General features: G+C 35.9%; 1 protein-coding gene across 2 annotated transcripts; it reads left to right on the top strand.

Moving 5' to 3' along the window:
• The first annotated feature begins 6 nt into the window (after positions 1-6).
• Positions 7-11,790, top strand: GPATCH1 (G-patch domain containing 1). Of its 2 annotated transcripts, none has more exons than XM_031063184.1 (16): positions 7-95; positions 234-292; positions 618-863; positions 1,638-1,785; positions 2,509-2,588; positions 3,602-3,806; positions 4,415-4,702; positions 6,440-6,621; positions 6,994-7,121; positions 7,393-7,526; positions 7,856-8,025; positions 8,724-8,934; positions 9,584-9,694; positions 10,153-10,277; positions 10,767-10,912; positions 11,484-11,790. In XM_031063184.1, exons 1-16 carry the CDS (start codon positions 29-31, stop codon positions 11,503-11,505), a joined length of 2,322 nt encoding a protein of 773 aa, XP_030919044.1. In that variant the 5' UTR covers positions 7-28; the 3' UTR covers positions 11,506-11,790. The 2 variants fall into 2 exon arrangements, with proteins under 2 accessions (XP_030919044.1, XP_005428532.2); XM_005428475.3 differs by having other exon boundaries at positions 8,721-8,934.
• The last annotated feature ends 1,223 nt before the right edge of the window (positions 11,791-13,013 follow it).

Below are 13,013 nucleotides of genomic sequence, written 5' to 3'. Positions count from 1 at the left end.
AACAGTTGGGGTTGAACTGTTACGAAAAATGGGCTGGAAAGAAGGACAAGGAATTGGCCCACGAGTCAAAAGAAAGCCACGCAGACAGAAACCTGGTAGGTTCAGGGAACTTCCTGAGCTAATTAACTTTCTTGGTAGTAGAAAGTTAACATTCATATACTGATGAGAAAGTTGATTTTAAACCCTCTTTTTATTTTTATGAATGTAATTTGATGTTATGATGTCTCTTACAGATCCTACAGTGAAGATTTATGGTTGTGCATTACCACCTGGACTGTCTGAGGGTTCTGAGGTATTGAACAGGGAAAGTGGTCTGTTGGCTTTTGTAAGAATGTGTGATAACAGATTAAAAAACCACAACAACTTCTTTAATGTCCTCAAACAGTATTTTAAAATGCAGTTTCAAATCTTCTTAAAAGTGTTTATAAATACTTTCTATGCTTAATGTGAAGAAAGGTGTTAATATCTAAATTTCTTTTGCTACGTAAGAAGGTATGGTTCATACACAATTCAGGGAATGCAAACTTGCCCAGCCTCATATTAACTGAATGTTGTAAAAGCTCAACATACAGAACTTTTAGTCATATTTGCTCTCATAAACTTTTGTTTTGTACAAGGATGAAGAGGATGAATACCAGCCAGAAAATGTGACCTTTGCACCGAAGGATGTAATGCCTGTAGACTTGACTCCAAAAGAGAATGTCCATGGACTTGGCTATAAGGGATTGGACCCTTCTCAAGCCTTGTTTGGTGCATCTGGAAGAGAACACCTGAATCTTTTCTCAGGTGGTTCTGAAGAAACAAGCAATTTACTTGGTGATCTGAGACACAGCAAAGGAAGAAAACTAGGTATTACAGGTCAGGTAAGGACATTTTAATGCATTTTATCATTAGTGTAGTAAAAGCCACGTAAATTTTGTTTTAAGTTAAAAGCTCATAGTCATTGTAATATTGTAAGAAATGCTAAGTGTGGTTTGAGAATCGATTTTTTTTTTAACTTATTTTGAAGATGTGGAAAAATCCTTAGAACTCTGAAATGCCTTCACTTACTGAAACTGTAAAAGACAACTATAAAACTACCTGACTCTGAGTAGCTGGATGGAAAAATGTTCTGTGTTACTTTGGTTAGATAAAGTGAATATCCAGTATGGTTTTAGTTTATGTTTTTTGTCTATTGTACTTTCAGTAATGCTGTATCTGTCAGCTATAGAGGTTTTGTGTTGCTCCCAGGTGTTTGTAGTTCTTACCTAGAAGCACTGTCAGTTTATATTTTCTGGGAATTCTACTTGTTTAATTTCCCTGTTAACTGACATTTTTTTCCTTTTGAAAACATAACCCGCTCTTAGTCAGATTATATGTGTTATTTTGTCTGCTGTCCTTGTCTGGTACACACCAAACTTGGTGTTTCTGCCTGCCAAGGGAGTGGAATGTGTTTGCTTTTGTTGCTTTTGTGCTCTCTGAGGTGTGGGGTGTTTTTCCACCTCAGCTTCTGTGGTGTAACTGTACATTTTTCCCACTGTATCTATATTTTTACTGTAGACTTTTTATAGATGAATAGATATCATTGTGGATGTGTTCTGATATGTGACTTCAAAGTTTTTCCACTTTTGAGTTCTCATTTAAAATATGTATTTTAGGCTTTTGGTGTAGGAGCTCTAGAGGAAGAAGATGATGATATTTATGCAACTGACACCCTGTCAAAATATGATACAGTTCTAAAGGATGAGGAGCCTGGGGATGGCTTGTATGGCTGGACAGCACCAAAACAGTATAAATCCAAAAACAGTAAGAACTGTGGTTCTCTTTAAAGAGTGAGTGTAATATGGGGGAAAAAAATAAGAAATGTAGTCTGTATTTGCCATATATTGTAATTTTCAGCCTTGATATCTGAAAATTCAGCTAGTCCTCCTTCTATATTGAAGTGTTCAATTACAGAAATAATTTCCAAAGTCCTCCACTAATCCCAGTGTAGATTAAATCTTCAAAGCATATTTTCAAAAGGACAACATGTTCTGCTTTGTGAGATACAGTGCTCAGTTTCACTGAAGAAAACAAGTGATTGTGAATCACAGTTACAAAATATGGCCCAGCACTTAAAAAGAATTTATTTTTTTAGATGAACTTCGGTATTTTCAGATAATTTTTGTAAATTGTATCTTGGTGCCATTTTATTTTTACTGCACTGTGTAAGTGCATGAAATACTGGTGTAATTCTGGTGCAGCTGTTCATGTTGGTTGTACACATTAATGGCACTGATGGTGTTGGTTGTGCACAGTGTGGATACTGCTGCTTCACTGTAAGCCATGTTCAGCCTTCAGCAGTCACCCTGGGAGCAGTTTTTAGTTGTGTAATACTAATCCAGAATCAGAGCCCTTAATTTTAAATGAAAGGTGAAGACCAACTACAATTATGACTCATAATAGACAGTGACATATGGAAAATATTCAGAAAAAAATTGCCTAACACGCATGTTTTAAATATTGACCAACTCTCTAATAATTTTGTAGGGTCTGAAAGAGATTTTAAGTATATAGGCAAAGTCCTGGCTGGCTTTTCCTTGGCATCAAAACCATCAGCTCCAGTCAAGGTAAGCAGATAGTGATATTTTATGTATTAAGAAGAACAGCATTCATCATGTGAACTGTACATGATCTGCTGCTTCTTGGTGTTTTTGTGTTCTGAGAAATAAATGTTTTGGTCAGCCGTAAAAATTGCTGAAGGAACAAAATTGTAGCACTGGAGGCTGTTCAATAGAAACCTAAAATTTATCAGACTCCTGAAGGTATTTAAACTTTGCCTGAGTACTGGCTTTGAACAAATACCTTCCACACTATTCACTGTTACTTTCCATAAAGTTGGAGGAATGGTTTAATTTAACTTAAAAAATAATAAAAAATGGACATATTTTGGTTCTAGATCTTTCATATGTAACATTCAGTTTTCTGTAAAAAGCAGGTCTCATGCTTTGTCCACTTTGCTATTTTGGTGACAATTTAATTTCTTAGTCCTGTTTTCAGGTTTTCATAATTCATGTAATATATTTGCATTAATTAGAATGACAAACAATTGTATGGCAGGGTCCTCTTTCTGAGGAAGAATATATGTGTGGTATATAAAATCCCATCCTATAGGGAGCACAGAGATAACCCTTTAAGTAACAGCTTGAATGACAAAGGTGGGGAAAAGCACTTTGAAAGATGTTAAAATGTAGTAAGCATGGGAGTACTCAGTAGTCTAGTTGATTAAATCATTTGACTTCAGTTTAAAAAAACAGTAAGCAATATTAAAAGGTATTTTCTCAAATAAAAGCAGTGCATCCTAAGACTCTTGTTAATTTTTCTGTCACTTAATGTGCACGTTTTCATATTTTTTCATAGCTGTAAATATATTGCCAATATGTTTGTTCCCAGAGTTTGTATTACAGTGCCACTTACTGGTCTATAAGAATTGGTAGCTTGTACTATCTGTTTCTACTGCTAAGATGTAAATTGAGGAGTTCTTAGGTTGAGCTGACTTTTTCTGGAACATATTTATAAGTGTTGCATACAAAGTTGTCTCTCTCTCTCAGTGGGTTTTGTTTTGTTGCCCCTTTCCCCCCAGATTTATCCCCCCCCCAGCCTGCCACGAAATTACAGACCAGTCCATCACTTCCGACCTGTGCTACCAGCTGGGAATGAAAGCTGCCACCTGCAGAAGGCATTGGAGGAGTCAGCTGGGAAACTGCAGAGTGACCCAGCCCACCACAGCAGGCATGCTTTGAATGCAGCTCAGAGGAGGGAACAGCTGGGGGAGACTGAGCTGAAAGGTGGGAACATACCTGACCATGTCTTTGCTTGTGTTTCAAGCATGTTTGTGTGTTTAGTTACAGAACAGTAAGGATTTACTCTGACCTTGAGTGTTTATTTTCTAACATAAATATATCAAATCTAGGTACCATAGCTAGTTCCATTTCATTGTTCAGTTTCATCTCAGCAGGTGCATTGTTGACATAACTGTCTGTATATTAATTTACTTAAATATTTTAAAGACAAAAAGTATGTGTTGGATTGTGTTTTTTTGAGAGGGTCGTGGCCTTTTATGAATATAATAGGCTGTGATAATTTTTTCTGTAAAATGTTTTACTGAAATACATTCAGATATACTGACAAGATAGTTTGTGACTGTGGCTCACATTTGTATCTACAATAGTAAATTTTATCAAGTTGTATGTAAATAGCGTAAAAGATGTAATTGTGGCCAAATTTTTATTTGCCATGTATGCCATTTTATTGTTAATTTCTGCTTAAGAGCAGAATTTATCTGAATTTATACACATGTGGTAGGGATTTTTCTTCTACTAAAGTGGAAGAAATAATTATAGTAATTTTTCATTTATCTTAACTGATTTCTCTTTACTGCTTTTTTCTGCCTTAGGTCCATCTCCTTCTGTTTTGGAATATCTGTCTGAGAAAGATAGAGAAAGACTCAAACAAGTGAAAGAAGCATCTGAACAACAAGTGAAAGCAAAACCAGTGCCTCAGCAGTCACCAAGTAGCAGATTCCAGTTGGCCTCCCCAGAAGATGCTGCTCACAAATGGCAGACGCTGCTGGGGGGACAGTTAGCAAATGCTGGTTCTAGTGACTTCAAACCATTTGCAAAAAATCCAGAAAAACAAAAAAGATACGAAAATTTTGTGAAAAGTCTTAAACAAGGAGAAAAAGGTAAAATATTTCTGGATTTATTTTTTCCTTCCCCCCCCCTTTTTTTTTCCCAATGCATTTTATATTGACTATGAGTTCTCTTCCTGAATTTCACAGCATTTCTCCTTTTACTTCTTTTCAGGACGAATGTTTACAGAAATCTTTACTGATACTTAGTCATGTTGATTTCAAGAGAACTGCTCAGTTATTCAGTTGTCAGCAAGTCTTGATTTTAGGCATTACATTTCATACTTCTGTGCTGTAGCAGAAGTTCAGTTCTACTTCATTTCCTGGATTTCCCTTATTTCATTTGCCAAGGTACACTTCAGCTTTGGTCAGTGGAACAAGGCTTTTAATTTAGTTTGTTCCTCTTTGAGGAGTTAAACTGACAGATCATATAAAGGCAGAAAGAGGACTGGGTAACAGTAGAATCAAAAGAAACCCCATTCCCTCTGCACCAGGGGAGGATAAGAACCCTAAAGTGAATGAAGTATTTCACACTTGTCAAAGCTTCTATTGTATGTCCTGCAGATACTCAAACTTCTGCTGTCACTTATGTTCTTCTCAGAAAAATTTATGACTGCAAAAACACAGGATCCATGCAGAGCTCTTACTCAAAACCAGAAAACATCCTGCCTCCTTCATCATCTCTTTTCATGCTGTTTCAGTCTCCTTCCATTTTGTTTAGGTTTTTGATATTAAATGACACTGGGGTGTATATTAGATTAAACTAGGTACTCACAATGCCTTGTGGTGAGTTCTCCAGTTCTGTGATTTTTCTGTAAGGCATGAAAAGCTGAAATTGATCCTTGATCCAGGGAGTTCATCAGCAACCCATGACTGTAGATTGCCTTGAAATAAGCTTAAAAAAAAAGGATCGGGTTTTTTCCAAATTTTGAAGTACACAGGGGCTATTGGGGAAGAAGAAAATGGACTCCAGGGAAATTTGACAGAGGAAAGCATATGGTGACAGGTGGAAAACATGGGTTTGTTGTTTTAGTTGTGATTTGGGATTTTTTTTGGTTTTTGTCTTTTTTAATGTCCTTTTCATTGCGTAAAATAAATATTTTGTGGTCAGTAGCCTCTTCTGGTTACTGCATTGGGACAGACGACTTGAGCTTTGAATCCACATCTCAGTTCAGGACTGGGATTTTCCCTGGGTAAAGTTGAGTATTCCCAGTTATTACTGTAAGTGCCTCCCTAGTCATTATGATGGAAATGTATAAATAAATGGAATGGTTAAAGGTCTGTTTTACTGTACGTGTATTTGCTTGGCTGGTGTTATTTCCTCTTCCTTCTGGGAGTGAAACTGAACCTGTTGCTGTAAACCTGTGTGCAAACTCTGTATTTATCAGTGGCCACTTCACAGACCACACAGCAAGTTACCAAAGCATAGCCAGGCTTACATTCTTCTGTTCTGTGTTTTACTTATTTGATAAAGCTTTGGGTTATACTTTTTGTTTTAATCATCTGTTACATCAGTTAAGTATTTTGAACATTCTTTAAAGGGCAATGAGTAAGGAATCAGTTTTACAAGTAAAATTACTTAAAATATCAATTTAGCATTTGGCAAATACTGTCATTCTTGCTGTCTTGAAAAACAACCTCCATTTATCAGGGATTAACACAGTTGGAGTTAGTACTACCCTTAGGATAAATATTCATTAAATACTTGCAAGAATGTTATTTTTTGTTTGAAAAGTGTTGACCCAAGGCAAGCTGCCATCTCTGCTAAGCATTTCTCTCCTCATCCTACAGGAGAAAGATTGGAGCGGTTTTTTGACCAGAATATGTCGGAGTGGGAGCGAGGCAGAGAACAGGAGGAGTTCTTCCGTGCAGCAATGTTCTACAGATCCTCAAATTCCACACTCTCATCCAGGTTCACCAGGGCCAAATATGAAGATGATGTTGACAAAGTTGAAGTTCCTCGAGACCAAGAGGTATTTGCTGTCTTTTAACACATTGGAGCTGCAGTTGTTGCCTTAGTGATGACTTTTTCTTTTAAACTCTCATGAAGATATGTCACTGTTTTGTTGCCCTTCTGTTTAGCAGCTTTTGAAAACACTTGGTGCATACAGAGTAATCTTTGTTAAACAGCATTTAAATATTGATGGATTTGTCCTGTTCATAAATCTTACAACACTTCAGTAAGATTTTTGAGTATAAATTCTGTAAATTAATTTTAAATTAATTTAAATTTATTCTGTAAATTAAAGAGTATAAATTCTGCACATTGCAATTGTATATAAAATACATTTTATATCTCTCTTTACAAAAATTATTTATCAGCTATAAATGTCTGACTTTTTCAGAATGATATTGATGATAAGGAAACAGCTGTGAAGATGAAGATGTTTGGCAAACTCACAAGAGACAACTTTGAATGGCATCCTGATAAGCTGCTGTGTAAAAGATTTAATGTTCGTGATCCATATCCTGAGTAAGATAATTGATACTTATATTTTTAAAACTTTTTATAAATTCTGAGGTTTTCATTTGCTTGTGAAAAATCTGGGTTGATGTTTTCTTGTGTCATAAGGTGATACAGGACTGCCCAAAGTTTTTATTTGTGTCACAAAATACAGTAACCTCTGATAAAATAGCATGCATTTCAAGGACTACTGTAGGAGTTCAGATTGTTGTAGCTAATTTGAGAACTTTTTTGTGTTTATACAATACAATAATCAGCAAACAATTTTATTTCCCTCTAGTTCTTCTGTAGTGGGTTTGCCAAAAGTGAAACGAGACAAGTATTCTGTTTTTAATTTCTTAACTGTGCCTGAGCCCACCACATCTGTAACTCAAGCAACAAATGAAAAGATCCAAGAGATTAACAGTCTCAACAGTAAGTTTGTTGTTACTTTATTAATTTAGCTATACATGAGATAATAGTACAGAAAAGTAATTTTTTTCATTGAGAACCTAGCCATGTGATTTTTTTTCATTTAAAAAACCCAAACAAAGGAATTGAAAATAAAAATTCAGTGACATAAAAACTGAAGTTAGTGATACAAAGCTAATTTCTTCTACCTAAAAGACATTTATAGGTCAAGTATTCATTAGAAATATTTTTAAAATGTCAAACTGAAGAAGCAGAGTAATTTAAAATCAAGTAGGCCATGAAATGCAGAACAATTTGGCATGCAGGTGATTTGAATATTTTGGATGTTTTAGAACCAAAGAAATCTTCAAGGTGGGATGTGTCAGATAAAGAGAAGGAGAAGAAAGATTCCATCAGTGAATTCATTAGTCTTGCTAGATCAAAAGCTGATGCTCAGCAGCAGCCGCCAGTGCCAGCCAAAGAAGAATGTGGAACTGGGACAACTGAAACTCCTCCCTCTGTGGTGAGTTTACAACAGGGTTTGAACTTAAAGGGAATAGCTGTAAACCTTGAAAACCCAGAAATATAAGCAATTCATAACCCATCTTATATGTCAATATTGTTTATATACGTTAATATGAATTGTTAATATATGAGCACAGATCAGTTTGCACAAGACCCAACTCAGGATGAGCACAGGCATGAGATGGCTCTTTGAAGAACTTTGAGGTTATAATTCTGGGATGCAAGATGTTTGCACCTTACTTCTGATTATTCTTGAAGTAGGACTTAAGAGAAGAAAAATGTAGCCCAGTAGTCTGGGAACTAAATTCAGTAACTTTGCCACCACTCTGCTCACAGGCACAGAATGTATTTATTTCTCCTTTCCATAGAACAGAGTGCATATTTTGGGGAGAAAGGTGATATTTTCCTTTTGCTTAAATTTAGTATTATATAATTAAAGTTTGAATTAATGAATTAGAATTTATAATATCTGGGGATCTATTTTCACAAACTGCACTACTCTTGATAGGACACTGGCTTAGTTCCTCAGCGTTTCAGAGCTTTACTATTTGGGACTAAGACTGTTTATTTCACAGCTGTTGTGCCATCCAAATGTTTTGTAAATACCTGTCAGCATGCTTGAAGTTATTCCTATCAGAGAGAGATTGTTAGTTTCTTTAGTGCTTCAATACAGTTTGTTGTGATGCTCTTTAGCAGGTAGCTGATGAAGATAAGGATCAGGAGGAAGAAAGCAAACGACCACCCATGGACTTATTTAAGGCCATCTTTGTGAGCTCCTCAGATGAAAAATCATCTTCCTCTGAAGAAGAAGAGAGTGATGAAGAACAGCAACCAACTACTTCAGAAAGACAGTCAGAAACCACCAAGCCAGCTGATGTAGCAGACAGTTCTTCCTCTAATTTACAAGGTAGTACTTACTGGAAGTTCATTTTTATGCAACATAAAATTAATTCCTTGTAAAAGTTCCACTTTTGAATCACACATTCTTGGACTGTTAGGACAGTGCAGGTCATCAGAGACTGGCAGAGCTGGTTGTGCAGAAAATGCAAACAATACAGCACTGAATAGGGCTTTGCATGTTGCAGTGCTATTAGCATTGCCATTCACCTTTTGTGTGGAGTGTACAAGCAAACTGCTGTATGGAATATGCCTGTTAAACAGTGAGGGGGAACAAAACATCTAGTGTAAGAACATACTTCAAATGAAAATACTTTGTTCACTTACTGTCACAGTTGGTTCTATTAACATTTAACTTGTAGTGTTTATTAACCTTATACAGCTCATGGAGTTTTTTATTCATTCTGAGTAATGGAAAAATAGTACTGTTACCAAAGGGAAGCAAACAAATACACTAATAGCAATTTAATTAATAATTTGTAGTTTAAAAGGGTAAATTTGTTTCAGAATGTCAGCTACCCAGTTGGCCAAAGCAGTCCGTAGAGATAGAGGATGCTGATCAGTTTGCTTTCTTAAAGGTTTTTAGAAAGCCTCCTGGAATTTTCTTCAATACTTACTGGAAAAAATATTTATATAGCAAGTTTTGTTTTTTTTCATAGAGAGTGTGACTGCTACAACTGATTCTGGCATTCCTTCATTGCCTACTTCAAAGCAGGAGCTGGATGCAGCAGAGGAATTTGGACCAAAGTTGCCACCAGCTTTTTCACCTGGTAGGTTTTGTAAGCATCTAAAGTGTAAATATTGAAATTGCATATAAAAAACATATCTCTCTTTAAAAAAGCATTTGTGAATAGGACATCTGTCTCTTAAATGTGTGTTATATAAACAGGCATCACCAAATGTTTTGTTGCCGTGCTATGACCCACCAACAGGAACCTCTTTGCCTGGGTGCCAGGTTTATTTTAACTATAGAGGTAATGATAAAAAATGGATGTGAAAATACAGGACAGCCTTGCAATTTCATGTTCTAACAGATTGCAAAGGCATTTAATTACAATAGGGATGTTGCAGGTAGGAGTTTTAGACATGTAATTTCCTTTTTAAAGTTAGGGGTTTTGTTTGTTTAACTGTCATATTAGTTACAAGTAATACAGAATGTAATAACCAAATTACCCTATTTTTGTTGGTTTTTTATTTTTATTCTTTATACATTTGCTTTGTACTTTAGGCACTACTTGGCAACAACAAACAGAGGTGCCAGCAACTTTTCCTGGGCCTAGTAGGAAAGAAAAGCATAGGAAAATCAGAGAGAGGCACAAGACTAAGAAAGAACGTAAACGAAAAAAGGAAAAGGTAATCAATTTAAATACTGATTTTTGATTTATTGATGCTTTGATCTGCCTTTCAAAATGCTTTATTATTTATGCTTGGTTGTTGAAAAAATATATACTGGGGACAAGAATTTAAGCAACAGAATTTTGTTGGTGTTTTGAAACCAGAAAATTATCCTGCTATGATGCTGCTTTTCCCCTATGCACACATGTGACTACAGGTACAATATTATGGGTGGTTTCATGTTCTGTGTGGAAGATGTCAGACACATTCTGGGAATTGCATTCATGCCTTATATTCAAATAACTGTAATGAAACATCTGCTTTAGGGAGAGTTGAGTGCTTGGATTAAATGGATTTTGGTTTATAATTTTTTTTAAGCTTAGATAGGTGTTCTGTTTCAGTTAAGCTTTGAGCCCATACTGAAATTCACTTTTTTATTTTGTTAACATTCAGAAAAATCCAAGACTTTCACAAGGAGATAAAGGATTATTTCTGTTCTTTTTACAGAAAAAGAAGCATAAGAAGCAGAAAAACAAAGGAAAACACAAGAATAAAAAATCAGAAAAAGACAGCAGCTCAGACACTACAGATAGCAGTGACAGCCTTAGTGATATGGATACCACAGGCTTGTCACCTAAAGAACTTCTTAGAAGGTAAGCAGAAAGGTTACTCAAACACTTGCAAATTTTACAGTGAATAACTAAAACATGAATTTATGAGTTGTCATTCTAGTGAACGTATTTGCAGCAAATGTGAATAAGCCAGTTTCTTTATGAAGATAAAATCTTGCTCACTTTGGTGAGGAAAGAGTACAAATATTAGCCATTTTAATCTATAGGGTAATTAATTTTAGGATAGAAGCCTCTTAAGGTAAAGACAACTAAACACACAGGCCTAGCACAGCTAATGGACATTATAATTAAAGATGATTGATATTTTTGAATTGGAATTTAAAATTGAACTAGTGCAGGTGGAAATTAATATTTTAATTTATCTACTTCTCTTGAGTTGGGAACATTGGAATAAACATTGTCTGCTAAGATTCCATTCAGAGAGATCTGTTGTGTGGCACCAATGCTTCATGGTGCCAAATGTTTTATCTGATACAACTCAGATCTCTCTCTCTGCAACTAAGGTTTAAGAAACTGCTCGAGTAATGAAATGTTCCAGATGTGGTGTGTGACTGTTTAGTGTGACCTTTTTCCTTTTTTTCCTCCCTTTCAGATTAAAACAACTCCAGTATTGAAGAGCTCTCTTGTGTTCTTCAGTGTTGTGTGACTTGATCTCAAATTTTGATCTCCTCTGTGATGGTAGATCAGTGGTGTATAATGTGAAGCACTATAGATACAGTATTCATATTGAATTTGTTTGAAAGTAAATGTGCATATGTTTATGATGTTCCATGAGTTCAAATGTATGGATTATAGAACATTGAAAAGACCCCTTTCTGGGCATAATCATCTGAAATACTGCAGGCTCTGTTTTATTTAATAAAACAAAGCATTTTAATAAACTTTATTATTACAAATAAGTTTTGTATAGTGATAATTTGTTATGCCTAGGACCTCTAAAACACTGGAGAGTAAGTTTCAGTGTGAGTTAAGTTAGGAAGTTAAAACTAAAGCAATGTAAAAATTTTATGGGGTGCAAGTATTTTTATTGAATCTAATGTAGAATTTCACATTGCAGTTTTTGAGTATCCAGCTGTTATTTTTGCCTCTCCAAATTGTATAACATTTACTACAGCAGCTCCAAATCATTAACCTTTGACAGAATCACAGAATATGCTGATTGGAAGGGACCTATCAGGATCATCAAGCCCAAGTCCTGACCCTGCACAGTTCAATTCACATAAATTATCACACCTAATGAGCTAAAATATTATGTATGATTATAAACTGGCTCATTTTATGTAGTTACAAAGAAAACTGTTCATGCTACTTTTTATCTGCAGTCGGCATAATAGAAATAATTTAGAATAATTTAGAATAATGTAGAATAATTTAAATATGAGCCATGAAATAATACTGAGGTGGTGGGGAGCAGCTGTGGGGCAGCTTGGAGCCCTGCAGGAGCTGTGGGTTCAGGGCTCTGGGAAGGCTGGGGGTGCTGCTGGCAGCCCAGGGATGGAAAGCTCTGACACTTTGTATGGGGTTAATGCTTGTGGCAGCTGGTGTTTGGTAGCTCTGTTCACTCTGTTCACACAAACACATGCTTGACAGTCATGAGCAAACTCCCAAATGAGTGAAGAAAAGACTTTTCAATAGATCTTTGCTAAAATTTGTAAGTCTTGGCTAGAACATGTGGCCTAAGAGCTCGATGTGCTGCGTTTTGATGAGACCTTGAGAATCAAGGAAACAAGTGTTTGAAAGATTTGAGAAACTTCATGAGATTTAAAGATTTTTTTTGAGAGGAAGGAGAGTTTGAAAACAAATATCCAGAAAAACAAAAACACAGTCTCCATCCATCAGCATTTTTTCTTCTCAACCAGACTCAGTAAATCTGCTCCAAGGTGGTATCAAGGATGTGAACTTTGCTGTCAAGTGGAACTCAGGATCCATTCTCCTGTGGTTCCTGCTTTCATGCTCCCCCTCGTGGACTAAACTCGGCTAATGTGAACCCGTGAGTGCTGTGCAAGGCACTCTGTCTGTGCTGAGCACATTGCAGCATTGACATCTGCACACATTAAGCAGCCATGACTCAATCTAAGAATGTGCAATGAGTAGTAGTGCATTAATGTCAAATTAATTCAGA

The sequence above is a fragment of the Geospiza fortis genome, unplaced genomic scaffold (assembly GCF_000277835.1).
Source record: "Geospiza fortis unplaced genomic scaffold, GeoFor_1.0 scaffold383, whole genome shotgun sequence".
In the NCBI taxonomy this organism is placed as follows: domain Eukaryota; kingdom Metazoa; phylum Chordata; class Aves; order Passeriformes; family Thraupidae; genus Geospiza; species Geospiza fortis.
This window is presented reverse-complemented; position numbering and strand designations above follow the sequence as displayed.

Coding starts and splice junctions, on each gene's coding strand:
- GPATCH1 (XM_005428475.3), top strand. CDS start 29: ATGGGCTGGAAAGAAGGACAAGGAATTGGCCCACGAGTCAAAAGAAAG. Junction 2,589..3,601: donor AACCATCAGCTCCAGTCAAG/GTAAGCAGATAG, acceptor CTTTCCCCCCAG/ATTTATCCCCCCCCCAGCCT. Junction 10,278..10,766: donor GTAAACGAAAAAAGGAAAAG/GTAATCAATTTA, acceptor TTCTTTTTACAG/AAAAAGAAGCATAAGAAGCA.